Raw genomic sequence first — 25,888 nt, 5'->3', positions numbered from 1 at the left:
GCTCTCCCCGACGCCCCGTGCCAATAAAATACTATGGCTGGCTGGAGTCCTGTTGTCATTACAATGTCACTCTGCTCTAGATATGGGCCCGGTAGCTGGAGCTGTTGCATGCCTCGGAATATCCTGTAATAAAACCGTCCAACGAGACCCGTGCACTACCCTACTCCTACGTGGGAATTTTAGGGAGGATCAGGGCACCACGTGTGAAACCCCGGTCAGCTGGTTCCTGCATGGATCCTTTTGGCACCCGGGGCGATAATCCTACTAGTACGGACTTGTAGGAGTACGAGTAAAGTAGCATCTCGTACTACTCGTACGAGCACTATTACGTGAAGCCTGGATGGAGGGCGGCTGGGCGAGGTGAAGCTCTTTAACCAGCCATCGCTTGATAGATCCCACCGACAGCAACTCGACAAGTGACTGATCATGAACGAGGGCTGAGCCTTCGGCCTCGTCCGCCCGGCGCTAGCTCTAATAACCCGACTCGTGGGCGCATCCCCGACCATCTTTTAACGTAGTACTGGTACTTCTATGTAGATACGTACATGCTCTTGGTTTGGCGATATTATCCATGCGTTTGGGCGGTCGACAGGCGGTAACTCATCATAAGTGGAAATCTACATCCATCGCTCTCGTCTGTCCGTCCAAGCAATGCCACCCAGGCTGAGCGGCTTGGGTTTCAATAACACATGCCGTACTATTCCGAACAAGGGTGTCCTTTATGCAAGCACACCTCGTCGCCTGGTACTATGTAGTACTGGGCTTCTGGGCTTTTGATCTGTTCTATTACCTATACATACCCCTGCGTAATTCTACAATGCGTGTTGGACCCTCGTTTGCTGTTACAGGGTTCCGCGTAATGTGTCTTATTGTGCTCTCGTGCCGCCCTGCCGGGTAGATGTGACAGTGGCGGGCGGTGAACCATCTGCTACACTACCAGCACGGAGTTGCCAACATAATAGCAGCGCCTGGTCCAAAAGGGGCCTCACTGGCAACTGGAGAAACGCAGGCCTCACAAGTCGTAGGTCGTTTAAGCGTCGTGGGGCCGCCTCGTGGAGTTGCCTGCCAAGTTGAGGAAGGGCATCCACTGTATCTCTCCACCCGCCTGCGTAGTACAGATACGCATCGGCTGCCCTGTGAGCGCATCAGATAACCTATTAGTCAAAGGGTTTCCGAAAAGTCCATGTCGGCGGTCCGATAATGTTGGGAGATGACGAGTCATAACCACCAATCCGTAGCCGTTTAAAGCATTCCATCAGCCATGACTACCCGTAGAGGAGAAAAAAAGCCAACACTAACATTGTTATTCGCAAATTGGTTAATCGGGTCGCTGAACGCCGTTCAGGTGGCAGGCTTGGCTGCTAGGATCGATCCTCTAGCGCTGGGTTGCTCGTTGGCCAGTTAGCATTCGCTGTGTGGGTGTCTGGGGGCTGGCGGACGCCCAACTGGAGATGAGCAAACGGGACGGATTACTGGTATCCATAATCTGCAGTGGCAGAGTTGGTTTCGCATGAACTCAGGCTGGCGCCCCAGCTCCAAGCATCGCTGGCTTGCCCAGTAGTACCCATACTCATTCGTATAGGCACTAATAGTACGCAGTATGGTACTGTGAACTGGCCCTGTTTGGTGTTGAGCTCTCTGGCGCCACCACGAGGCGAACGGTCGCCATGTGGCAGATGGCAGGTGTGGTCGCGCACAGTGATTCAGTTGGCCCGCCCATCCAAATCGACAAAGCCGCGTGACACTGAGCCAAGGGGGTGACAAAGGGCTGGTTGACAGGACCAACAAGGCGTCTAAACCCGGTGTCAGAGACCGTCCTTATGTCTGAGCCACGCGGAGCGACGCAGGTGCCTGATTAGTCCTCGAGCGCTGCTGGTGAAGGTTTGGAACTGCCGAATCAGGACGTGATGCGCAACCACACCACCTGCTGGCAGACCTAAGCGGGCTTGCAGCAAAGTCAGCAACACCAACAAGCACGGGGCATGGGGGTGAGTCTTCTCCAAGCGACTCATCATTAAACCGAGAATGAGATCAATGGGATAGATCCTGGAGTCGTGTTTCCGTTTCCGCTAAATCCGGTGAGCATGGCACCCCTCGTCGGAGTTCCTAGCGTTGGCTGGTTTGGGTTGGTGATATTTCGGATGCCTTGCAGCAGGGAGGATGTTCCAATTCTAGGGAAAGCCCGCCGCCCTGTTTTCGTGCCTCTAGGCTCCAGCTGTCTCCTGTCAGCGCTACAGTGTAAAGGCTCTTCCAAAGCCGTGCACAAATGCAAATGCTCCCCAGCCTGTGGACTGCCTCGCGAGTTGGCTGTCATGGGCTGGGCTGCATCTTCTTTCCCAGCGCCCTCTTGCGCCTGCCCAGCAGCCCATCCACATGTCTGCAGGGCGTGTGGGTGAAGGGGACCTTACCTAAGAGGTACCTGAGGTGGATTTCATGTGTACACCTCCACCACCAACTGTGCCAAATCGCATCTGCACCTTCACCCAGGCCAGGACCGAGTCGTTCTAATTATTGCCTCATCCTACTTTATACAAGCCACAAGGCGGACAGATCTGTAAGGACAAATGCGTGTACTAGCACCAGTAGTCCCAGGCGCTCATCACAATCGGGCGGAGCAGCTGGTGTTTTTGATATCCTGGTGATTGGACCAAGGGGCAGTAATGTACCTCATGGCGCCGTATCTGTACCTGGACGTGTACAAAGTTGTACCCCCAATCCCCAATTCTGGGGCCCCCCGGCCTGTTTTATCTGTGTCCACCCGAACACACTCGGCCTGCTTCTTTCTTCTCAAAACTCAACGGCCCTGGCTCGTCTCCCCACTAACCTCACCTCTATCCTGACCCGATTTAACTCTCCTTTCTGGTTCTTCGATACTACTCGTACAATCGCGCATACTAGTAGTAGTACTTTGTGTCCACTGGTCTGACCGCTTTAAGCTCCGCATCTGCATCTTTGCGGCCAACGCTAATAAATCACACCCGCCCCCAGCAATCTAGCTAGGGTGCCACTCTACACTTAGCTCGCCCGGTAACCTCCACACCGGCCTCTCAGCGCCAATTGGTGCAGCCCGGCGCGCCGACTTGTCATCATCGCTGTGCCACACCCTCAAACCTTCCCTAGTCCCAGCTGTTCCGTCGCTTCCCACGTCCACCAAACCCCCTCAAATCGCGACAAGGCTGCTTGGTTGTTCGAGCCTCTCGCTGTCCCGATCTCGATACCCCATCACGACTGCGGCGCGGAAGATCCTTACTCAACATCTCCGTCCCATTGCGACCGTAGTCAGCTTGCGCTTTGTGCGCTGCAATCGCCAGCCGTTGCCGAACACTTCCCGCTCCCCGTCGGAGCCACGTTTCCACGGCTGCCTTGGGCTCGATCGCAACTCGACTGTCCCAGCCGACGACGAGAATCATGCGCCAGTAACTGGCAAACTTGCCATCAGTCACGTTATATTTCCTCGTGTGGTTCATCGATCTAGCGACCGCCATCTCGACCCAGGACCCCGCGAACAGCCGCCAAGATGGGGATGTGCATGAGCTCTAATAATGAGGAGGCGGACCAGAAGAAGAAGAGCCAGGCGATAGACAAGGTTCTCGAAGAGGACTCCAAGAGGTTACGGAAAGAATGCAAGATCCTGCTTCTAGGTGCGTGCGCTCGGCAATTCGGTTGCATGTCTCTCGCTTGCCTTTTCTGACCTACTCTCACAGGCTCCGGAGAAAGCGGAAAATCAACTATTGTCAAGCAGATGAAAATTATTCACCTCAAGGGTTATTCGGAAGATGAGCTATACAACTACAGACCAACTGTTTTCAAGAATCTGGTAGAATGCGCCAAGGCTGCAATTACAGCGATGCAGCAGTTCAACATCGAACCACAGGTGGAAGGCAACAAAAAACATGCAGAGTTTCTCCTGGAATATCAGGCCGAATCTGGACCACAAGCGCACATCGACCCTCGAGTCGGTGTCGCTGTTCAAGCAATTTGGAACGACCCAGCGAAGAATATTCTCATGGATCACCAGACAGAATTCTACCTCATGGACTCGGCAGAATAGTGGGTTGCACCCTGATGGCTCTGCAACGTGGTGATGACCTAGGGATACTGACTATGGTCATAGCTTCTTCCAGGAGGCGATGCGCATCGTCGCCCCCGACTACCTGCCCACTGAAATGGACGTGCTCCGGGCACGGACCAAGACTACCGGCATCTACGAAACTCGGTTCCAGATGGGTCAACTCAGCATGCAGTAAGCTATAGTCAGATGTGCAATGTGACAACTAGCTGACCTTGACCCAGTATGTTCGACGTCGGCGGGCAGAGGAGTGAAAGAAAGAAGTGGATCCACTGCTTCGAAAACGTCACCTCGATCATCTTCTGTGTCGCACTCAGTGAGTACGACCAGGTCCTTCTCGAGGAAAGTAGTCAGGTAGGTGCCTCTTGGGTCTCGGTGATCATGGCCACGGCTGACGTGCCGGTGGCAGAACCGCATGATGGAAAGCCTTCTTCTATTCGACTCTGTCGTCAACTCGAGATGGTTTATGAGGACAAGCATCATCCTATTTCTCAACAAGGTGGATATTTTCAAACAGAAACTGGGCAGATCCCCACTGGGAAACTATTTCCCTGACTACTCGGGAGGAAGCGATGTCAACAAGGCCGCCAAGTATCTGCTCTGGCGCTTCAACCAAGTCAACCGGGCTCACCTGAACCTCTACCCACAGTGAGTCCGCTGGTATTGTTCCCCAGTTCTCTACCGCTGACTTTGTTGTAGTCTCACCCAAGCAACGGATACTTCGAATATCCGACTGGTGTTTGCGGCAGTTAAGGAAACCATATTGAATAACGCTCTTAAGGATTCCGGAATTCTCTGATGGTTGGATGGTTGCAGCTGTTGGTTTACTGATATCTTGGACTCGCGGGAAGCCAGGTCGGCGACTGGTGTCGTGAGCATTTACAGGCGTTTTGGAGTCGCTTTTTCTTGGAGCCAGCGTGTCAGTCGTTTGTTTTACCGCTGGTTCTTTGCGCCAGGTCCTCATGCTGCTGAGCGCTCCTCATAATAGGGGCAATTCTCCCCGGTGCGAATTCAACGGCAACTTACTTGGACCGGCAACTTACGATACAATCTCCGGAAACGAGGCTCTCCTATTAACTGCACGGGGCCCTAGCCGGGCTAAACTCAGCTATGCTGCATGGCCAAGGCTTTGTCTACGATGTTGCGGGAAGAGTTCATTGCTATAAACTGGGGGCGAAGCTATAGGCCACCGGTGCCAGTGCGGATTGAAGGCATCGTCACGTATAGGAGATTTGGAGATCTCACGGAATGATACGAATTTACGGATATTTCTTTTTTCGAGGTCACCACGACGAGGCATGGAGAATATGCTAGGCAGTGGACAAGTCGTGGTGTATCTTTTGGGCTTGCGTGGGAGTTATTTACGGGAAACGAAGAGCTCAGGTCTGAGCGTTTCTCATAGTTCAGCATGGCGGGCTACAGTCGCCAGAGACCCAATATCAAAGTGGTTGATTTGAGTCTGTTGTGCGATGATTGTGTGAAGATGGCCGGTAATGGTTCAGACTAGCTGCTTTGATTGAACACTGTGAGATAAACTTGGGTCCTTGGACTTGTCCTCGAACCGGAACAGCGAGAACCGTTCATACCCCCCGTACCCGTAGTCGTGCAGAGTAACAGTCGAGGTTCGCCAGAAACTCGGCTTAGAACCTTCGAACTGGACCCGAAACAAAAGCTCTGGGCATTGGGTTCTGGGCGAGTCTTCGGATATGCCGCCGTCGCCAAGCTGCATGAGTGACCTGTACGCAGGCATCGGCATCGTTGGCCTGGATCGAGCTCCATGAATATCCGGATGGCTTGTCAGAATCGCGGAGGCCCGCGTCTCTCGGGGGTTGCTTTCAATCTACCATCTGCATCATGCGATTCCTACCTGTACGAGTACGCACGCGGCTCGCAACTGCGGGGTCGAATCTATGCAGGACGCATTCCGCAGCTCAATGGCTTGGCAATGATGGCTGGTGTAGTGCAGGCTGACGCCATTGCCGGGCCAAAACGACGGGAAGCAAGTTTGGTATGGATGGTATGGCTGGTAAAGTTGCAAGGTTGCACGGTCGCAAAGCAAGAAGCTGATGGATGGTACGACTGGCGGCTAAGCCGAATCGCCTGCCTTCGTATCGTCCCTCCGTCGTCTCCATTACACCTGCCCTGGACCTGGACGATGCTGGGCCTGGACCTGCTGCTCTCCACCTCGTTCTCTTAAAAATCTCCTTTCCGCCCGTGACCCTTCGTACCACCCCTCTGGCCATTGCCTACACGTATTCTTTAGTATGCATTCTTCCTTCTTGTGATCCTTTTCTTCTTTCTCCAATTCCTATCACAAGCACGGACGAGCCGCAAAAGCTTGGATCCCTGTCTGCCCTATCTGTCAAGCATCATCTTGCTCCACAGCTGCCCCACTATTTGAGCGACACCTCCGCCTCCCCCACTTCGCCTTTCCTCGTTCGGAGAGCTTTTGAGCCTTAAACATCATCTCGGAGACTCTGAAAGACCAAGAGACAGAGAGAAATAAAGACACAGTTTGTGAGGGGTCCCTGCGTCTTCTGTGAGCTCGGCAACCGCCCTGCCACATATACGGCGCTGATCCTGCTGACCTGTTACAAGAAGATTCCGCGACCATGGCGTCCGAGCAGTTCCGCATGCCGTTTCGGCAGCGGCGGCCCTCTACGGGTGCTCCCCTTGTAGATATCCAGGGATCAGTCGGCCCCGCGGGCATCTCTCGTCCCAAGCACAAGCGAACCATGACCGGCCTTGGCCCGGGTGAGATCAAGAGTGTTGAGGGTATGTCTTTTCCAGGTTGAAAGCACTCGGGTTCAACCATTGGCCCCTCCCTCGTGGTGTAGCATCTTCACTGTATAGTATCGGAGCTTGCCGGGACAATGCTGACCCTGCTTGACCACAGCTTCGATCCCTGAGCCCCAGCGGGAGGCTTGGAAACGTGCCCAGACTACGGGGTTTCGCGGCACCGCAGGGTTCGAGAAGGAAGTCGTCCGCCATGTCGAAACAACTCTTGCCCGAAGCATGTTTAACTGCGACGAGAAGGCCGCCTACTCGGCCACCAGCTTGGCCTTCCGTGACCGCCTCATTCTGGACTGGAACAGGACCCAACAGCGTCAAACCTATGTGGATTCGAAGCGTGTTTACTATTTGAGCCTGGAGTTTCTAATGGGTCGCGCCTTGGACAATGCCATGCTGAATGTAGGCTTAAAAGATACTGCTAAAGGTAAGCTCGCTGCGCAACTCGCCACTCTTCTCTGAACTTATCAAGAGGGGATATTAATATGAATTGTACCTAGCGGGGCTTGCCGAGCTTGGATTTCGCATCGAGGATGTCATCGGCCAAGAGAACGACGCTGCTTTAGGCAATGGTGGCCTTGGTCGACTTGCTGCCTGCTTCCTCGACAGCCTTGCATCTCTGGATTTCCCCGCTTGGGGCTATGGTCTGAGGTACAGATACGGCATCTTCAAACAGGAGATTATTGATGGTTACCAAGTGGAAGTTCCTGATTATTGGCTCGACTTTAACCCTTGGGAGTTTCCCCGTCACGATGTGACAGTTGATGTGAGGACACTCTCCCAGCTTGCTCAACGGCTGCTCAGACTTGACTGATCCTACTGCAGATTCAATTCTATGGACATGTCCGGAAGGAGACTGATGCCAGTGGCAAGGCAGTATCTATTTGGGAGGGAGGTGAGATGGTCGAGGCTGTCGCCTTCGACGTACCCATCCCCGGATATGACACTCCTACGACCAACAATCTTCGATTGTGGTCCAGCAAGGCGTCCGGAGGCGAGTTTGACTTCCAAAAGTTCAACAGTGGAGACTATGAAAGCTCTGTAGCCGAACAGCAGCGTGCCGAAACTATCAGCGCGGTGCTCTACCCCAATGACAACCTTGAGAGAGGAAAAGAGCTTCGCCTCAAGCAGCAGTACTTTTGGGTTGCTGCATCCCTCTACGATATTGTTCGTCGATTCAAAAAGTCAAAGCGACAATGGAGAGAATTCCCCGATCAAGTTGCCATCCAGCTCAACGACACTCACCCGACACTGGCCATCGTCGAATTACAGCGTATTCTTGTCGATATCGAGGGCCTTCCTTGGGACGAGTCCTGGGAGATTGTCACGAGCACGGTAAGATCCCATGGAAGAACTATCTAAACGGCAACTAATACAACCCCTGATTTAGTTTGGGTACACCAACCACACGGTCCTACCTGAGGCTTTGGAGAAGTGGCCTGTTGGCCTCGTCCAGCAACTTCTTCCCAGGCACCTCCAAATCATCTACGATATCAATCTCTTCTTCTTGCAACAGGTTGAGAAGGCATTCCCCAATGACCGCGACATGCTTAGAAGGGTGTCTATTATTGAGGAATCGCAGCCCAAGATGGTGAGGATGGCGTTTTTGGCTATTGTGGGCTCTCACAAGGTCAATGGTGTGGCCGAACTGCACTCCGACCTGATCAAAACCACCATTTTCAAGGACTTTGTAGAGATATATGGCCCGGACAAGTTCACCAATGTGACAAACGGCATTACGCCCCGGCGCTGGCTGCATCAGGCTAATCCACGCCTGTCGGAACTCATTTCATCCAAGATTGGAGGTAACGGCTTCCTCAAGGACCTTAATGAACTGAACAAACTGGAGCATCTGGCAGACGACAAGAATTTTCGGAAGGAGTGGTCTGAAATCAAGTACGCCAACAAGGTCCGGCTTGCGAAGCATATCAAGGACACCACGGGCGTCACTGTAAATCCGGCATCCCTCTTTGACGTCCAGGTCAAGAGAATTCACGAATACAAACGCCAGCAGCTCAACATCTTTGGTGTCATACACCGGTACCTGACTTTGAAGGCCATGACGCCCGAGGAGAGAAAGAAACAGCTCTCTCGAGTGTCCATTTTTGGCGGCAAGGCGGCCCCGGGATACTGGATGGCAAAGCAGATCATTCACCTGGTCAATGCCGTAGGCTCTGTCGTCAACAAAGACGAGGATATTGGCGATTTGCTGAAGGTTATCTTCCTGGAGGATTACAATGTGAGCAAGGCTGAGATCATCTGTCCTGCGTCGGATATCTCCGAGCATATTTCTACGGCTGGAACTGAGTGAGTGGATCAACTTATTTCAGACCACGTTTACGAAGACATGCTAACCAAGCTCCGCCAGAGCTTCAGGAACAAGCAACATGAAGTTTGTCCTCAATGGCGGGCTCATTATTGGCACTTGCGACGGGGCCAATGTAAGCTGATCCCATATTCTTGCCAACAATGGAATCTGACTTTTGACCCAGATTGAAATCACTCGGGAGATTGGTGATAACAACATCTTTCTCTTCGGAACCCTAGCCGAGGATGTGGAGGACTTGCGCCACATGCACACATACGGCACCCATTCCATCGATCCTGACCTAGATAACGTGTTCCGGGAGATCGAGAAGGGCACGTTCGGCACGCCACATGACTTTAGCGCCATGATTGCAGCGGTGCGCGACCACGGGGACTATTACCTGGTGTCGGACGACTTCCACAGCTACATCGAGACGCACAAACTGGTGGACGAGGCATACCGCAACCAGGACGACTGGGTCGCAAAGTGCATCACCTCCGTGGCTCGGATGGGCTTCTTCAGCAGCGATCGGTGCATCAATGAGTATGCCGAGTCGATCTGGAATGTCGAACCGATGCTCATGAAGGACCAGTAGTCAGTGTTGTCCGTTGACGTTGCAATGGGATTGTGAGAGAGGTCTCCTAGTATAAATTGTCTTTACTGAGTCGAACCCTGGGTATTAAGAGTTCGAGTTGGATTTGAAACCTACAAGCAGTTAGCCCGTATTATTACTACCTTACCTTACACAGTGAAACTTGGTACCCTGTTGGATGGGTGCAAAATGATTCAGCTCCTATTATTCGTAACAATAAATCTGACAAAGGTTCTGCGGAGAGTCAGACCAAGGGTCACGAGCAACATTTGTTTTCCCACGTCTCGGGCCCGAGAACCGGTGAATGCGAACTGGCTAGGGTTGCCAGGGGGCAGGGTGGTAAGACATGCATTGTGATGTGATGGTTCCATGAGAACAGGGTAAAGTGGGTGAGGACTGAATTGGGCACCGATGACCATAGTGACGTCGATGCCCGCGTGTGCTGGGACTGGGGTGTACACATCGTGGATATTAGCGGCTGCTAGGTACCTCTGTGCTATGGTGGCGTGTCTAAGGACTAAATTCTGTTAGGGGCTATTGGAGGGCAGGACCAGTTCCCCGCCATGGGGCCAGGCGAGTGAATGAGAGATCGGAGGGTTTGGTCCTGGAGGAGCGATTGTGGCGAGGAAAGTGCGTGCAAGCAATGTCGTGTTCCTCCGGGGCACTCACACCACCCATAGGGTGGTGGGTGGGATAGATGGGTTGAGGGGCTGGGCAATGGCAACATTCCCATTCCGCAGAACACCACAATCCAGCATCCGGCATCCAGGCAACACACCATCGCCAATCTCCATAATTAGATTCTGACTGCTCGCCCGTGGTTTCCTGCTTTTCCTTGGGACACCGACATTTGAGCTACCATATCCCGCAGCGGGGATTGGCGCGTCGAGGTCAGCAGGGTAGGTAAAATACCTGCTTATTAGTAGCTGCCAACTTGCGCATGGTGGTATTAGTATTATTAGAGCCATTTCCAATTGGGACGAGATCGATACATCGAAATCCACCATCGCCAGGGCAGCAGCGCTGGGCAGAAAAGTGGCCAAAGCAGGTGCCTAGCAATCTCGATCGATCTCCAGCGACAAAAGACCCATTCGTTCCCTTCTCACCCTGTTTTGTCCCGTCTCTGTCTTCCTCCTCTTCACTCCGCGATTTTCTATACCTATCCTCGAAAAAGAATAGAGTTCATCGACTTTGACGAAGTGTCGCGACGGCTGCCTTAACAACTTCACTTGCGGTCTATCTAGAGCCTGTTTGCGCCCGTTCAACCTGATAAGCCTCCCGCGCCATAATACACCTACCTGGTGACCTTCTAGAACCCTTCCAGGACACAGCAGCGATCGGTAACAGACGTGCGCCTGCGCGACCGGACAGACGACCCCTCACTGCGCATCTTGGTGAGGCTAGAAGACGACGTCAACGCAAGGACTTGGGACCCGACACGCGAGTTGGCAGCCACATCTGGTGAGTTTTTTCGTTCCCTTTCGAGTCATTCAGAGCGTCTTGCCCATCCGCTTGGGAGGTTTGGTGGGAAACTACTGGTATTAGCGCGCGGGGTGGACGCCCCAAGCGAGGATGGGCGAGGATGGGCGAGGGGGCCCGTTGGGTGGGATTCATCAGTCCTGCAGTCTTACAGAGAGCCACCAGAGACCAGTCGGCGATGGCTACTACTAGTATTACCTACCTAGTAGGTAGTTTAGTGGTGGCTAGCAAGTACGGCTGCTCCGTACCGCGAAGGCGGTTCTGTTGCATGCGGTGACGAGCATGATAGGCGGTGGCAGGCGGTGGCAGGCAGTGGCAGGCGGTGATGGGAGGACGAGGGCGCAACTGACGAGCGCAACCGCGGTCGCTGGGCTGGGCCTTCGTCAGTCTCGTCCCCGTCTGGCCCGTCGCTGGTCGTCGACTCCCGTCGTCATTTGAGTCTCTGCACCTGCGCTCCAGCAGGGCTGCCTCTGACAGACTGTCTGACCCACCTGGTGGCTGCTGCAGTGCTGGCGCAGTGGCGCGAAAGATACCCGCTGGGGGCACCAACAGAAAAGCCTGCCCTGGCTTGCAGGCCTCATTTCGTCATACCTTTTCTCTTCACCCTGAGAACCAAGCAGGCCGACGACTGGGGCGACCCAAAGCTTGTCCCTGATTATCACGCATTGCCACGCACGCGCACTTTGTCCATAATACATCTCGCTAACCTTGGGCCCATCCGTGTTTGCATCCAGATTCATCCACCTCCTCCCATCTACCTACAACCTACAGACTACAACCAAGCGCTTACTTCTGTCACCGCCCGACCACGACGCGCTCCATCCGCTGCCCGCTCGCGCGCCTCACCTGAATTACCCCGCTCTCCCCATCTCAACGCCGCCCTGCCTGTTAAACCTCCGACAAGGTTTTGCATGCTTCGCTGAAGTTGGACTCCCTTGCATCACACGCCTCCCCGAAAAGGTCGAACCCATCGAATCCGGCCGATCTGCCCCGACAACCCGCCCCTAGGCTTCTCAACCACGACAGCCGCGAGTCTGCGAGTCCACGAGCGCTCGCACCCGCTCTTCATCCCCGCGTGCCCCTCTACGCTCCCGCCGTCATACCCATCGACCCTTTCGACTTTTCCAACGTCATTTTGCGCAATCCACACCCGAGTCGCCAACAACCGTCACAATGGCCGAATTCGTCCGTGCCCAGATTTTCGGCACCACATTCGAGATCACCTCGAGGTAGGCCCCGCCAGATTCGATTTTCACCTTTGTTTGCCGTGTAGTGGTGGGCTTTTTCACCCCGCTGACTCGCATCTGGACAGATACTCGGATCTTCAACCGGTGGGAATGGGAGCGTTTGGTCTGGTCTGGTACGTCGATTGAGCCACCTCCGCAAATCTAGCGATCATGGGACTGATAGGGAGTCGTACTTTCTCAACAGCTCTGCGCGCGATCAGCTCACGAACCAGAATGTTGCCATCAAGAAGATCATGAAGCCCTTTAGCACACCGGTCCTTGCCAAGCGCACCTACCGAGAACTCAAGTTGCTCAAGCACCTGCGACACGAAAATGTGCGTTATTGACAGCCCTTGTCTGCTCACAGGCTATCCTCATCCTCTTATGGTACTCACACATTGGCCAGGTTATCTCTCTCAGCGACATCTTCATCTCCCCGCTCGAGGATCTGTACGTCATGCGCAGGGCGCTCTCCTGCTTTAGCAGACGCTGATTTTAACTCCCCCAGTTACTTTGTCAACGAGCTTCTCGGAACCGACCTGCACCGCCTACTCACCTCGAGGCCACTTGAGAAACAGTTTATTCAGTATTTCCTCTACCAAATAATGGTATGGACAGCCTCCACTGAAATCTACAAACGCACCGCTAACCATTGCGAAAGCGCGGTCTGAAATACGTGCATTCGGCTGGTGTTGTCCACCGCGACCTGAAGCCCAGCAACATCCTCGTCAACGAGAATTGCGACCTGAAGATTTGCGACTTCGGCCTCGCCCGCATCCAAGACCCCCAGATGACCGGCTATGTCTCGACGAGATACTACCGGGCTCCCGAAATCATGTTGACGTGGCAAAAATACGACGTTGAGGTTGACATTTGGAGCGCGGGTTGCATCTTCGCTGAGATGCTCGACGGCAAGCCCCTGTTCCCTGGCAAAGACCATGTGCATCAGTTCTCCATCATCACTGAGCTGCTGGGCACCCCACCTGACGATGTCATCAACACCATCGCCAGCGAAAATGTGAGTGGCTGTGGAATAGCAGAATGTTTTAAATGCTAGAGTACTGACACACGTGTAGACGTTGCGATTCGTGAAGTCCCTCCCGAAACGCGAGCGCCAACCCTTGAAGAACAAGTTCAAGAACGCCGACCCGGCATGTACGTGGAAATTGCTATTTACGTGCGCCGTATTTGGATGCTAACGTTGCGCAAACAGCTGTTGATCTCCTGGAGCGTATGCTCGTATTCGACCCCAAGAAGCGGATAACTGCTGCCGAGGCGCTCTCACACGAATATCTTGCGCCGTACCACGACCCCACTGATGAGCCCGTTGCCGAGGAGAAGTTCGACTGGAGCTTCAACGATGCCGATCTGCCCGTGGATACGTGGAAGATTATGATGTGAGAATATGCGACTGGCTGATGAATATCTTGTGAGATTGCTGACTTGAGCGCAGGTACTCTGAGATCCTCGATTACCACAATGTCGAGGCTGGCGTTGGCCAAATGGATGGCCAGTTTAACGGGCAATAAAAGACGAGCGACCATAAAAGCCGAGCCCAAGATGCCCACCCCGGCCACGAAGGACGGAGGATGCCGGGTCGGCGCTGCCGTTACGCACCACGAAGCACGTCCCAGACCTGGCTCTCGCCATCTGCTGTAACCAACGACTATGTACACGCATGCAGAACCACGCAGGGGTCTTCAATTACGCAGTTCAGGCGTTTGGGAGATGGGAGAGGACAATGGCTGTGTTTGCGTTTGGTTTCTTCTCCTCATTAGTCCCTTTGTGAAAGTTTCTATGGTGCCAGCGGACGGGGGGGAAAGGTGAAATATACACGAAGGATCCGTTATTGCGAGGTTTTTGTCTAGCTTGGACACACCATTGATCATTGTAGGCAACCCAGTTTGGTATGAGGCAAGGGGCATGGAATAGTTGGCCATGGCTGGGTTGTCGTTAGCATCGAGAGCTGGAGGAGCTTTGGTGGTTATAACAACGTGCATGATGAGCCTTAACGCATAGCGAGCAGGGATCAATAGACCAGAACGCCAAAGCAATTTAGCTGTGTAGCACTCCATGTGTAGCAAGATTCCTTTGCCTATCTGTCTATATGGTTGTTCCGGAGCACCTTAGCTGCGAATTGCAGAACCCCTACTCTCTCACGCTTCCTGCCCCCTCCCCCAAAAGATCCTGAAGCTCCTCCATCTCGCCGCTGTGGACTACCATGTCGTAAAATCGACCCTTGGCGTCGTACAAGTGCTTGGGAGATCCATACCTGCCCGAATATCAGCTAACTGGTAGGTTTAGTCAATGAAACACGACATACTCAACAACCTTTCCGGCATCCATGACCACGACGTTGTCGTAGTCAATGATGGTCCTCAACCGATGTGCAATAGTGATGAGCGTGCGACGCCTTCCGCCCTTGTTATCCGCTGCTTGTAACTCCTCCCGAAGAATCTTCTGAATCCCGCGGTCTGTCTCGTAGTCCATACTCGCAGTCGCTTCATCAAGAAGCATCAGTTTGCTTCGGCGGACGAGCGCTCGACACAATGAGAGGATCTGACGTTGCCCATGGGAGAAATTCTCGCCATGGGCATCGACCTCCGTAGACAGCTTAATGCTCCCCGTATTTCCCGAAGGAAGAGATGGCCCCCTCTGAGCGGCCGAGTGGCCCGATAACGCGGGTATGGATTTGCATCGATCCAGCACCTCCTCCAGGTTGGTGCGGGGGACGAGGCCTGTCGGATCGAGATTGGACTCTACAGAGCCATGTAAGAGGATTGGCTCTTGAGGGATCATGGTTAAGGCTTCCCGGAGCCTGTGTCTGGGTATTTTGGTGATATCAATGCCATCATAGAGGACCTGGCCAGATACGATGTGTGTGAATCTTAGGAGCGACAAGACGAGCTACACCTGTTAAGGGGCTTTTCTCCATGAAGAATAAATTTTTGTCGGGGACATAACTTACAGTGCTCTTTCCAGATCCAGTTCGACCGACTACAGCCACCCTTTCCCCGGCTTTAAAGCTAAGACTGATATCCGTCAGGATGTTGGGCCCATTTGGTTGGTAGCGGATGGTCACATTGCGGAACTCAATTTGACCTGAGCGCGGCCAAGTCTTGGGTATGGTATGGATCCTGTCGTCAATGTACGCTCCCTCCTCTTGATATGGTCCGCCGTGCTTTTCCTCGGGTTCCAGACTGATATATTCCTTGATGCGGTGGAACTAGAATACGATCAGTGGAACTTACACCCCACAGTTGAAGCAGTACGCTGGCAGTATAAAACCAACCGTGCTCAGAATCACAGATATTTAGAAAACAGGACAAACTCAAGGAAACTTACGCTTTGGATCTCAACTTCCAATTTGTTCATGGTCCGGACAAGAGCCAATATGGTTTGACTGAGCCCATTGGCGTTGGTGAGCGAGAAACCTACCAGACCAGCACCGACTAGTCCTGCCTTGGAAACCGCAATGGTACCAGCACATAGAGAGACCAAGGCAGTCAAAAGATCGACACGTACTGATATCCAGCGGTTGCAGTTGGGTTGTGCTTCCGCAGTGGCGGACCAGGCTCTCAGCTTGACGGCTAACTCGTCACAGAAGATCTTTGGCATTCCCGCTCGACCGCGGATGACCGGGAGTCCCGCCAATGTGTCAACAAACTGGGATAAGATGGGTGACTGTGCGGACGAGTATAGCCGTTTAGTCACCACGGCAGCCCGCGTGTACATCTCGGCGAGGACTATGCCAAACAAGCACGTGAAGAAGGCCGGAACCATGAAGACGGGCATGACGGAGCTCACGGCCACAATGCGGTACATTAACTGTGTTGCAGAGTCGAGGGAGGTACGAAGAAGAGTGCTCAATTGGCCATCGATAGAGGCCATGTCTCCGGCGAAACGATTGGTGACGCGACCGACTGGTATAGCCCTGTACCATGACAATGGAACATACATGACAGCACTGATAAATCGGTTGTGCAGCTTTTGTGCAGCTCTCCAGGCTCCGCATTCAAACATCATGGTGACGAAGACGATGGAACCAACCTCGAGTAAGTTGAGAAGGGTAAAAATCCCAAGGTAGCAGGCAGCATCCACATGAGCCTTCTGATCGTAGGCCTCAACCCAGAGGGATAACCAGTAGGTGCTGGAAAAAGACAAGAGGCCGGATAACAGCATGATTACCAAACATGCTGCTGCAAATATTGGATGTCCGAAGTATGACATGTATTGCAGACCTGTTTGCTGTGCTTAGTTCTAACGTTCGGTATTAAGGGTCGTTTTCTGGCTTACAAGTAAACCGTCCAATTCGGCCGGATGCCTTTGTCTCTTGATCTATTATGCCAAGCGATGCGTTCTCTTTGCCAATATCAACAAGGGGGTTTAGCCCGTCTCTCATGGACTGCAACTTGGGCTTCGGCCTCGCGGATGGAGGAGAGTTGCCCCCCTCAGCCCCTCCTCCAGCCGCTTCTGAAACGGCGATGGGTCGACGAACAGCACCGATATTTTGCTCCATGGTTTTTACCCGTCCTTTCTCTAGAGTGATGGCCAAGTCCCCTTGCGGCGGTATCCAAGGTATCTGCGTCACCAGAAGCGTGGTTCTGCCACAGAGCATATTACTGCAGAAACAATGTTCCCAGATACTGGCAACAGTCTTGGCGTCTAGTGCAGAGAAGATATCGTCTAGTAAGAGCAAAGGCGACTTTGAATACAGAGCCCGAGCAAGGGCCACTCGTGCTTTTTGACCACCGGATAGAGATGTCCCGCTCTCTCCGACAGTAGTCAAATCGCCGCCGCGGAGTTCTCCAAAATCAGCTAAAAGGCAGCATACCTCCACAACACGGTCGTACCGGGCTTGGTCCATGGAGCTTCCAAACAAAATGTTGGCCTGAATCGTGTCATTCTGTAGCCAAGGAGACTGGGAAGCAAAAGCGATGTCTCTGGGCTTGGAGATCCTGCCTCCTTCCAAGTACGTCTCTCCCAGGATGGAGAGCACCAGAGTTGTCTTTCCGCTTCCACTCTGCCCGCTGACCACATTGAGACCACCTTCGACAAAATCAATTGATATATCGTCTAGGCAGAAAGTGGCCTTCTTGTTACGGCGGAAGCATCCGTTATTGATACGCAAAGGACCTTCTGGACAATTCACCTTTGGGACTGTGCTCTCAAAGTAGTCATCTAGCCGGCCAAAGGAGACCATGGCAGCGGCAAAGCTGCGAGCGTAACAGCTCCCTTCCATGATGTTCCTGCGAATGTTCCTGACCAAATACATGGTGGTGAACGCAACGGATGCATCAAGTGGCTTGCCCCTTACACCCACATGAAGGCCAAATGTTGCAAAAAGAGCTAATATGGGTGGAATTTGGGAAACTTGGTTGATGAAAGTCTGGAGAATTGCCACGTGCCACAGCTGTTTCTGTTCCTTGGCCCTGGAGTTGACGACCTTTTGGATGATGGCGTCTTCCCAAGCAAAATACTTGATGGTGTGGATTGATGTTAGGTATTCCGTGACGAGCGAAAGTCGAGAATCTTGGGCTCTTCTTGCGAGGTGCTGTCTGTCGTACAGGAGACGGCCCAGCCAGTAAGAGATTGGCGCGGCGAGGATAATCAAACCGAGTCCAACAAGCGTGGGCCAGCCAAGCATGCGATACATGCCTATAATGGAGACGGATGTTCCGATTGGGAGTCCGACTGCAACGATGACAACATCGCGGGCACGGAATATGGCGTCGATGTCAGCGGCCATGAGTGTTACCAGCCGTCCGGCTGACGTGGTCCTATTAGTGGTTGTGTTCTTGTCATCATCACTTCGGGGTTCTTCTGTTGTTGGTTTTTCTTCAAAAGGGTCGTCTTCCAGTTCCATTGATGTCAGGGCTCTATGGTACAACTCCTGGGTCATTGCCGATTTGAACCGAACGGTCATCCTCGTAGAGTTGAAGATGTACTGCTGGAAGAAGATGGAGCAGGCCATCGGTCCAGCAAATACTAGGATCAGCCAGACCCATGGACGATATGCGGCTGTCTTCGGGCTAGCTAGGTATTCAAGAAGCTTAAACATGCTGTACGGAGCAACATTTTCCAACACATGGGTGATGGAAATGAAGAGTGCCATCAGCGACAGCTCCTTGCGCTGATAACGGCACAAGGTCCCCATCGTCCTTCCTGAGATTGACCGGGCAAGCTGAATCTTTCGGAGGAGGTATAGTGGCTCATCGTACCAGGGGATCTGCGGGATGCCAGAAAGATCAAGTGTCCTTGTGGCTCCCTTCCATATCAGAGGCGACATCCACTCGTAGCTGCAGTAGTAGCTAAACCAGCTACAGGTTTCTTCTTGAGCAGGGCCTTCGTCGAGTCGGCGCCCGGGGGTTTCAAAGTCTATCTGAGGTGGAACCCATTCTCTCGGGGTGGATATGGCAACAGCGAAGACGGCGGCTAAGGCAAAGACGCCACCGATGATGGCCGTGGAGCGACTGCACTCGACGCCAATCCCAACACAGGTCAGGAACTGTGACACCATCAACCCCACAAGAGTTATTGTAAAGAGGAAATTGATCTGATGAAGAGCCGCAGGGCGCCAGTTCGGATGGTAGACGAGGCGGACGAGGCCGAGAGTGAAGCCGTAGGCTAGCACCACGGGATCAAGCGGGTGGGCATATCCCTCTAGATAGGCGGCGACGAGAAAGGCGACAGAAAGAGCGCGAGAGACTTGGGAGAGGATTTCGCAGGTCCATGGTGTCGAATATGGTTTGATTTTATGAGTACGAGGGGATTTGCGGTGCCGCAGAAGGGACAGTGTGGTCCAGACGATTGAGACAGCTAGGACAGTGGCCTGAAGGATGCCGGACTGAGCGAAGTGAGAAACATGATGAGTCCATTGAAGTCGATGTCCTTGATTCTGAGGGGAGAGACTGGAAGGAAGAAATGTGGTTAGTATTTGGCAGGCCATGGAAGGAGCAGAAGATGCATGGCAGGGACTACCTCGAATTGGGCAAGAATGGAAGCTGCCCTCTGCCGGGTTTCGCATACGGCGACAACTTGGGCGATGAGGATTCCATGGCGCGCCGCACGAGAAAACAATGGTGCTTTCGCAAGCACCAATGTGCTGATTTTACGAGGAGCAAGGGCGGCGAGGAGAAGATAAAGATTTCCTTTACACGGACCGGTGAGATCAATGAGACTCACTGTCCCTGCCACTAGAGCTCGGTGAAGTCACTGCCATCATGCCAAATGCCATCACTGACACCAGCTGGCGGAAACTGCCATCAGCTGATACCACTGTTGTCCCGCTGCTACTTGGAGGTACCTTGCTAGTTGTGAGGATGCCACCGTGCCGGGATATAGTGTAAGTTAGATATGTAGGGGATATTCTGCCGTTGGCTGCCCTAGCGACTCGGACCACGCGTTTACAAAATCCGGGGACTAGAGCGCCTTAATTCTCCGAGAAAGGATGTAAGCAGCTCGTCTTGCAGTGATTCAGTGCTTTCAACTACTTAGGTACTTGCCCAAGGAGCGCTAGGGATCCGTGACGTACTTGGTCTCAACACCCGCCGGGGAATTTTGGAATCCGTCAGCGCCACCGTCAACCAGCAGTCAAAGGTGAAGCCAATAAAAAACTTTCTGGACGGTCTGAATAATTGGAAAATTGTCGAGTATGAGGCGGGAGATGTTGTGTAGGTAATAAAGAAAAATCCTAACCAGAGAGTACTGCCGCGTTCACCTCGACAGAGGGCCATTTATGGATACAATACCTGAAAGCGGACTGACAGAAAGTTACTAGGCAGGCCTATTTAAACTTATCGCTCGCGTGGGGTTTAGAAGAGAACTACATCGCGTACATGTGTTTTTCTGCGTGGGCGGATTGTTGCCCCGTCATTCCTAACCTCGTTGCAACGGGGTTCGGAGAGACATGTCTCAGAGACTCAGCTCTGGAGAGGGGATCGTGGATCGGGAACTCGGAAGCACCAATTAGGCTCATAGGCACCAATGCCCGTGTCGGTTATTTTTGATATTGGCCAATCATTTCCGCAGAACTGTTCCCCGCATGGCCCGTTCAAGGCATTCATCGATGATGCGAGCTTGGCATTTGGCACACTGCCAATCCGATTCCCTGCTTGCTCTCCATTTAGGCCAGCCGTCGACTCGCTGCAGCGGACCGGAGGTCAAGATCCGGCACCAGGGTCAATGCTCTCTACGGGTACAGCAAAAACCAGAAAATCTCAATGTCTACAGGATTATCGGAAAATAGGAGGAAGCCCTGATCGGCGAGGGATGCGACAATCTTGCCGTTAGTTGATGGATCTCGGGCGGTTAGACACTCATCTCGAACCCAAAGCGACCGGCTGCGAGGTCACATGTTCCAACACCTGCGGGAAGCTCGGTGAGTTGGAGGGCGGCCAAGGAGGGGCGCATCATCATGGGGTGTGTGCAAGCTCGACAGGATTGGTTAGGCCTCAGCTCCGGCAACCGAGAGGGTAGCGGCAACCTCAATCACTGCCTGCCTTGTTCTTGCATTCCATCATTGCACGACGACATGGGCGCTTGGTGGGTGCCCCGCAATTTCCGCTCTTGCCTCGCTCTTGGCCTGCGTTTATACCTGGCCCAGCATCCCCCCATACTCCACGACTTCCTCTACCTTCCAACTTTGCTTCTCGCTTTGCGCTCTTCTTCCTGTTCTTGGTACCTACCTCCCCTTTGGACTTTGTGCGCATTGCCTTCGAGTCAATACTGTGTGAACCATCGTCATCATGGTCAACTGGAACACCTGTAAGTGCCCTATCCTCCTCTTACAATCACCGTCGTCATTGATAGAACCTCACACTATCGCCCTTCAGACAACCCCTTCAGCAAGAGGGAGTCGCACGCCCGCGGCTCTATCACGACATACAAGTTTCTTACGCTCATCACCTGGGCCTTGTCCGTCGTTGTATCCGTCTACTACACGGTCCATTCCCCTCACGATGGCCACACCATTCGCAAGCGCATTTGGGATCAGAACTATCTCTATCCCAGTGCCTTTACCATGAATTCCATCATTGCTTCCATCTTCTGGTGAGCCGGTATACACCCAAGCAGGTTCCATCAGAATGCTAACAGCTCCAGGATTGTCCTCTTCGTTCTCCAGGCTGGCTACATCGGCCACCTCTTTTCCTCCAATACCGACATTGTCCACGCGGCGGCGAGCGTCGGCAGCCACTTCATTCTCAACAATCTCTTCCACTTTGCCTTCGTCATGCTCTTTGTTCGCTCCCATTTCCACTGGGCTGAGCTTATTCTAATCTTCAACTTCTTTAATCTCACTTCACTGTACTTCCGCCACAATACCTACCCCCGCTTCATTCACACGCCCGTTGTGTCTGCTCCGCTGGCATGGACCTTTGTCGCCATTTACTGGAACGGCGCGCTCATGATCCCTCACCCAGCCAGCTTGGTGGCCCGTATCTTTGGCAACATTTTCATTTGGGCCATTCTGGTCTACGGAGGATTCTACATTGTGGTCTACAAGGTAAGAGATGCGCTCACTGCACGTTCGATTGATGTTGACGTGAGCTTGACAGGACTATACCATGGGCTTCTCTCTTAGCGTGCTGTCCGCCGCGATTGGCGTGGCCCAATTCTTGCGCCAGGTCATCGCCCTGCAGTGGATTTTTGCCTTCGTCATCATGGCTCTGCTGTTCATTGCTACCGTCACCGTCGCACTCCCGGTCAAGTGGAAGCGGGCTGCCACCACCGCTGACGCTGAGCGTGCCCCTCTCCTCAACGAGTCTTGAACCGTCCCCGCCGAGTCCTAACATCTTCCACCCCACAGCATATTATCCGTCCCTACCGACATTGTAACTTTTCTATTTCACATGTGTGGAAAACTAATTGTTCAGAGAGATGATGATGCGTCGCATTTGTACACGCCACCTTGCTTCGCTGTTGGCGCATCAAATGGTCGTTGGGCGTTTTTTTCTTTCTTTCATTTTCTGGCTGTCGCTTGTTGTGAGCAAGCATTGGGACATTTTTGTGATTTAACTGCAGACACCATCGTAATACTGCAATACACCCTGCATTCAAGGAGCCTTTTCTCCGGTGCGCGGCAAACAAGATCCAGTGGTACGATTGTAATGAGTCGATGACGTAGGTATTCCAGAGTAGATGTCAGAAAAAGCGGGTAACACCGAACTTGAGATTCTTGGAGCCTGGCAGATCTAGACCTGTATGTTGTCCCTTGAGATGGAGTTGCAGTTGATTCTAAGATGTTTCCAAACGAAATATACAATTGAGAAAAGACCAGGGGATGTGATTGATGTGTGAGCGTACGAATACTTCGTACATCTTCCGACAGGGTCTCCCGCCTGGAACGTGGGGTCTGTTATCGATAACCCCGTGTGGAGAACCGGAGATGGCCATCACGGCAGGTGCTTCAGGTGTCGAATTGCTCCCGATTCTCACCCTCAAGCAATCCATCGCCAAATGGGCGTCCGAGACCGGCGCAGATGCGGCCACTGCGACCGTTCCCCTTCCCCCTGAACGTTGGCACAGACATATGCCAGATCAGCCGCATCTACCGCATCCTCAGGAGCCCGCGAGGCACGCGATTCGTCCAACGCGTCCTCGCGCCCGAGGAGCAGGGGGCCCGCCGTGTCGACCTGGGCCCCGGGCCCGGTGATGGGCAGCGCGCCGACGAAGCCACACTGTTGCGCGCTGCGGCGGTCCGGAAGAAGCCATGGGAAGGCATTCATGAGGAGCTCGCGCGGCGGGACCCCGTGGTTTGGAAGAGCGCGACGTTTGTCGCGGGCAGGTGAGTTTGCTTCTACGCGGCGCCCAAGAAGAGAAAACGGGCAGCTCCCACACAGACACCCCTCCCTGCTGACGAAGAAACGGCGGTTACCAGGTTCGCGGCCAAGGAGGCGGCCATGAAGGCGCACTCGCATCGGCGATTGACATTCCACGACATCATCATCGAGCGGCGGGGCCGGGATGAGGCGCGGCTGGGGAGCGGGCCGCCCGTGGCGAGGATCAGGGGCGAGCAGGCAGATGGGGAAGATACCAGCGCCATGGTATCTATCAGCCACGACGGCGACTATGCTACGGCGGTGTGTATGGGCTACGATCCGAGTGTCGTGCAGCAGGGAGAGGACAAGGCCTGAAACCATCTCAAATATCATATAATTACAGCGCAAGCACCTTTTGTATCTGTTTACCATACCACAGCTATGGGAACGACATGTCAGTCCTCTCGCTCGAAATGGATTGTTGGTGAGGATTGGGTACTTACTGTCTCAATCCCGGCACCGACCGCTCTACTCCCTAGGAGGTAGTCTAACCAGCCTGTGCGCATCGTGGCCGTGTACAGCCTCTCGGAATCGCTCTTTTCTGAGTTGAAGATTGTATTCTTGGGCAAGGCTGGGTCCATGACGGAGGGACGCCCCAGGCCGATGAGATCGCAGGCCCCTTCCTGTACCGCCTCCGTCATCCCCCCGCGTGACCGGAACCCGCCCGTGACCATGAGGTGGGCGTCAGGGAAGCGAGATCGGACGGCCTTGGCGAAGGTGAGGAAAAAGGCCTCGCGGGCCTGCGTCCTGGCCGAGGGAGCCGGCGTGTCGGCCATCATCTGTGACGTGTTAGTGGCTTCGGGGGTCACATAATCATACCCATGATATGACATGATGGAAGACAGGTTGAGATGGGTTTTGGAAAAACACACCTGCGGATCCTCCCACGTCCCTCCACTGATCTCGACAAAGTCAACCCCTTCCTCGACAATGGCCTTGACCTGTGTCATGGTCTCCTCCATGTCCTGGTCATTCTGGTGATCGGCACTGTTGAGCTTGATACCGATGGCGAAGCTCTTGGGCGTGGCCTCGCGCATCCTCCTGATAATCTCCACCACGATCCTCACCCTCCTCTCCGGATCGCCGCCCCACTCATCCTGCCGGAGGTTCGTCTTCTTGCTCATGAACTGGGCGAGAAGGTAGCCGTGGGCGGCGTGCAGCTCGACGCCTGCGAAGCCCGCCTCGGCGACGACCCTGGCGGAGCGCGCGAACTGGGCAATGACCAGGTTGATGTCCTCGGAGGTCATCTCGCGCGGGGTGCCGAAGAGGAACCTGCGGGCGATGGAGGTGATGATACCGGGGCCCAGATCGAGGGGCACGGGGCTCGGGGCGATGGTCTTGGCCCAGATGGAGCGAGTGCCGGCGCCGATCTGGGACTGGCGGCCAGGATGGTTGAGCTGGACAAGCGCGGGCGTGCCGGCCGCAGAGGAGGCCTCTGCCCAGCGGGCAAAGGCGGCTTTGGACGAGCCGTCGAGGGCCGTGGGAATGCAGACCTCGCGGGGGGTACCAAGGTAGGCCGGGTCGACAAAGACATTGCCTTGACATGTTATTTACAAGCACTCTCATTCTTTTCACCATTAGGGAGCAAGTACCTGTGAAGATCATGCCCCAGCCGCCGTCTGCCCATTTCGAGTAGGCGCGGTAGAATTGGGCATGGGGCAGATTGCGGCTGTCTGCCATATTCTCTGCCAGAGCGGCCTTGACAAGTCGGTTTGGCAGAGTGAGGCCGCACTTGAGCGTCAGGGGCTCGGATACATCCTCCATGGTGATATATATCTGTACTTCTCAATTGGCAGGGGGCCGCTCAGGTTTCCTAGGAGTAAGGAGAGAGCAATGAGGAGGATTTATGAAGCGATAGACGCATGCCCGAGTACTACGAGGAGCTACGAGGAGCTACGAGGAGCTACGAGGAGCTATGAGGAGGTCCATGATGCGCTGTGCCTCGGCAGTTGATGTGGAGACGGCGGAGAGATTGGTGTCGCCAACGGAGCAAAGAGGCCCAACGGAGTCGAGCGGACATGGAGCGGGATGATGGATCCCCTGTGGCCTTGCCCGCAAGTGGCCGGCTCCCCGGACTTGGGGACGTTTGGTGACGGTCGCCATGCCTCCGAAAGTTGAGCGGCTGTGCCTGGCCTCGTCTTGTTGGCTCTTGTTTTGCGGTACGGATGTCCGAGTGCGCCGAACCGTCCGCTCAAGGCGACCGGTCGTTGGAAGAAGAGAAGTAAGTCTCAGAGTAACGTGGTGCAGCGAGCGGCAATTGACAAATCAGGTCACACAGAGTCTAGATGCCATGGGGTGGAAAGAATGAAGAACTCGCACAGGTAATTGCTGGGAGCTGGTCGAGAGAAGTGTACCATGTACTAGGTATGTATAGCACTATGAGTTACTCCATGTGTGGTGTTCAGCGCGGGGCGCAGCCTGCAGTGCACAATTCCCACAATCATCCGATGGCCGGAGGTGCAGCGTGTTAAGCGTGCACTTTGCAGCCTCTCACCACATGCGCCTCATTTGGCCACGCATCACTTCCTGGCTCACCTCCCCATTAATACCGCCATCAACGCAACGCCCATCAACGCCCATTAACGCACATCAGATCCCATCAGA

The 25,888-nt window shown here is 53.9% G+C and overlaps 8 protein-coding genes across 8 annotated transcripts; 5 read left to right on the top strand and 3 right to left on the bottom strand.

Moving 5' to 3' along the window:
• Nucleotides 1-3,517: 3,517 nt before the first annotated feature.
• Nucleotides 3,518-4,868, top strand: GPA2_1 (guanine nucleotide-binding protein subunit alpha; the record flags this gene model as incomplete). The annotated part of the gene is made up of 6 exons (XM_083193706.1): nucleotides 3,518-3,641; nucleotides 3,705-4,050; nucleotides 4,115-4,243; nucleotides 4,294-4,423; nucleotides 4,479-4,717; nucleotides 4,769-4,868. 6 exons carry the CDS (start codon nucleotides 3,518-3,520, stop codon nucleotides 4,866-4,868), a joined length of 1,068 nt encoding a protein of 355 aa, XP_083050654.1.
• A 1,813-nt stretch (nucleotides 4,869-6,681) lies between these two features.
• Nucleotides 6,682-9,762, top strand: GPH1 (glycogen phosphorylase; the record flags this gene model as incomplete). Its single annotated transcript, XM_083193705.1, has 7 exons — nucleotides 6,682-6,844; nucleotides 6,966-7,286; nucleotides 7,360-7,625; nucleotides 7,685-8,194; nucleotides 8,250-9,166; nucleotides 9,228-9,300; nucleotides 9,352-9,762. The coding sequence occupies 7 exons, from the start codon at nucleotides 6,682-6,684 to the stop codon at nucleotides 9,760-9,762; spliced, it is 2,661 nt and encodes an 886-aa protein (XP_083050653.1).
• A 2,649-nt stretch (nucleotides 9,763-12,411) lies between these two features.
• Nucleotides 12,412-13,993, top strand: HOG1 (mitogen-activated protein kinase HOG1; the record flags this gene model as incomplete). Its single annotated transcript, XM_083193704.1, has 9 exons — nucleotides 12,412-12,467; nucleotides 12,551-12,598; nucleotides 12,670-12,799; nucleotides 12,871-12,914; nucleotides 12,973-13,072; nucleotides 13,126-13,482; nucleotides 13,541-13,619; nucleotides 13,678-13,861; nucleotides 13,918-13,993. 9 exons carry the CDS (start codon nucleotides 12,412-12,414, stop codon nucleotides 13,991-13,993), a joined length of 1,074 nt encoding a protein of 357 aa, XP_083050652.1.
• A 619-nt stretch (nucleotides 13,994-14,612) lies between these two features.
• On the bottom strand, nucleotides 14,613-16,490 carry ACO1O0_004262 (P-loop containing nucleoside triphosphate hydrolase protein; the record flags this gene model as incomplete). The annotated part of the gene is made up of 5 exons (XM_083193703.1): nucleotides 14,613-14,736; nucleotides 14,788-15,371; nucleotides 15,433-15,690; nucleotides 15,810-16,398; nucleotides 16,486-16,490. The coding sequence occupies 5 exons, from the start codon at nucleotides 16,488-16,490 to the stop codon at nucleotides 14,613-14,615; spliced, it is 1,560 nt and encodes a 519-aa protein (XP_083050651.1).
• Nucleotides 16,491-17,249: 759 nt separating this feature from the next.
• Nucleotides 17,250-19,331, bottom strand: ACO1O0_004261 (uncharacterized protein; the record flags this gene model as incomplete). The annotated part of the gene is given in 3 exon segments (XM_083193702.1): nucleotides 17,250-17,282; nucleotides 17,299-19,172; nucleotides 19,313-19,331. The coding sequence occupies 3 exon segments, from the start codon at nucleotides 19,329-19,331 to the stop codon at nucleotides 17,250-17,252; spliced, it is 1,926 nt and encodes a 641-aa protein (XP_083050650.1).
• A 1,880-nt stretch (nucleotides 19,332-21,211) lies between these two features.
• Nucleotides 21,212-22,234, top strand: ACO1O0_004260 (DUF1774 domain-containing protein; the record flags this gene model as incomplete). Its single annotated transcript, XM_083193701.1, has 4 exons — nucleotides 21,212-21,230; nucleotides 21,299-21,515; nucleotides 21,567-21,969; nucleotides 22,022-22,234. The coding sequence occupies 4 exons, from the start codon at nucleotides 21,212-21,214 to the stop codon at nucleotides 22,232-22,234; spliced, it is 852 nt and encodes a 283-aa protein (XP_083050649.1).
• Nucleotides 22,235-22,945: 711 nt separating this feature from the next.
• Nucleotides 22,946-23,599, top strand: ACO1O0_004259 (uncharacterized protein; the record flags this gene model as incomplete). The annotated part of the gene is made up of 2 exons (XM_083193700.1): nucleotides 22,946-23,250; nucleotides 23,344-23,599. The coding sequence occupies 2 exons, from the start codon at nucleotides 22,946-22,948 to the stop codon at nucleotides 23,597-23,599; spliced, it is 561 nt and encodes a 186-aa protein (XP_083050648.1).
• A 22-nt stretch (nucleotides 23,600-23,621) lies between these two features.
• On the bottom strand, nucleotides 23,622-25,048 carry ACO1O0_004258 (NADH:flavin oxidoreductase/NADH oxidase family protein; the record flags this gene model as incomplete). The annotated part of the gene is made up of 4 exons (XM_083193699.1): nucleotides 23,622-23,645; nucleotides 23,728-24,063; nucleotides 24,157-24,821; nucleotides 24,877-25,048. The coding sequence occupies 4 exons, from the start codon at nucleotides 25,046-25,048 to the stop codon at nucleotides 23,622-23,624; spliced, it is 1,197 nt and encodes a 398-aa protein (XP_083050647.1).
• Nucleotides 25,049-25,888: the final 840 nt, after the last annotated feature.

The sequence above is a fragment of the Amphichorda felina genome, assembly GCF_050947745.1.
Source record: "Amphichorda felina strain 45539 chromosome Unknown scaffold_4, whole genome shotgun sequence".
NCBI lineage: Eukaryota > Fungi > Ascomycota > Sordariomycetes > Hypocreales > Bionectriaceae > Amphichorda > Amphichorda felina.
Note: the sequence above shows the minus strand (reverse complement) of the source record. Positions and strands in the feature narration are given on the sequence as shown.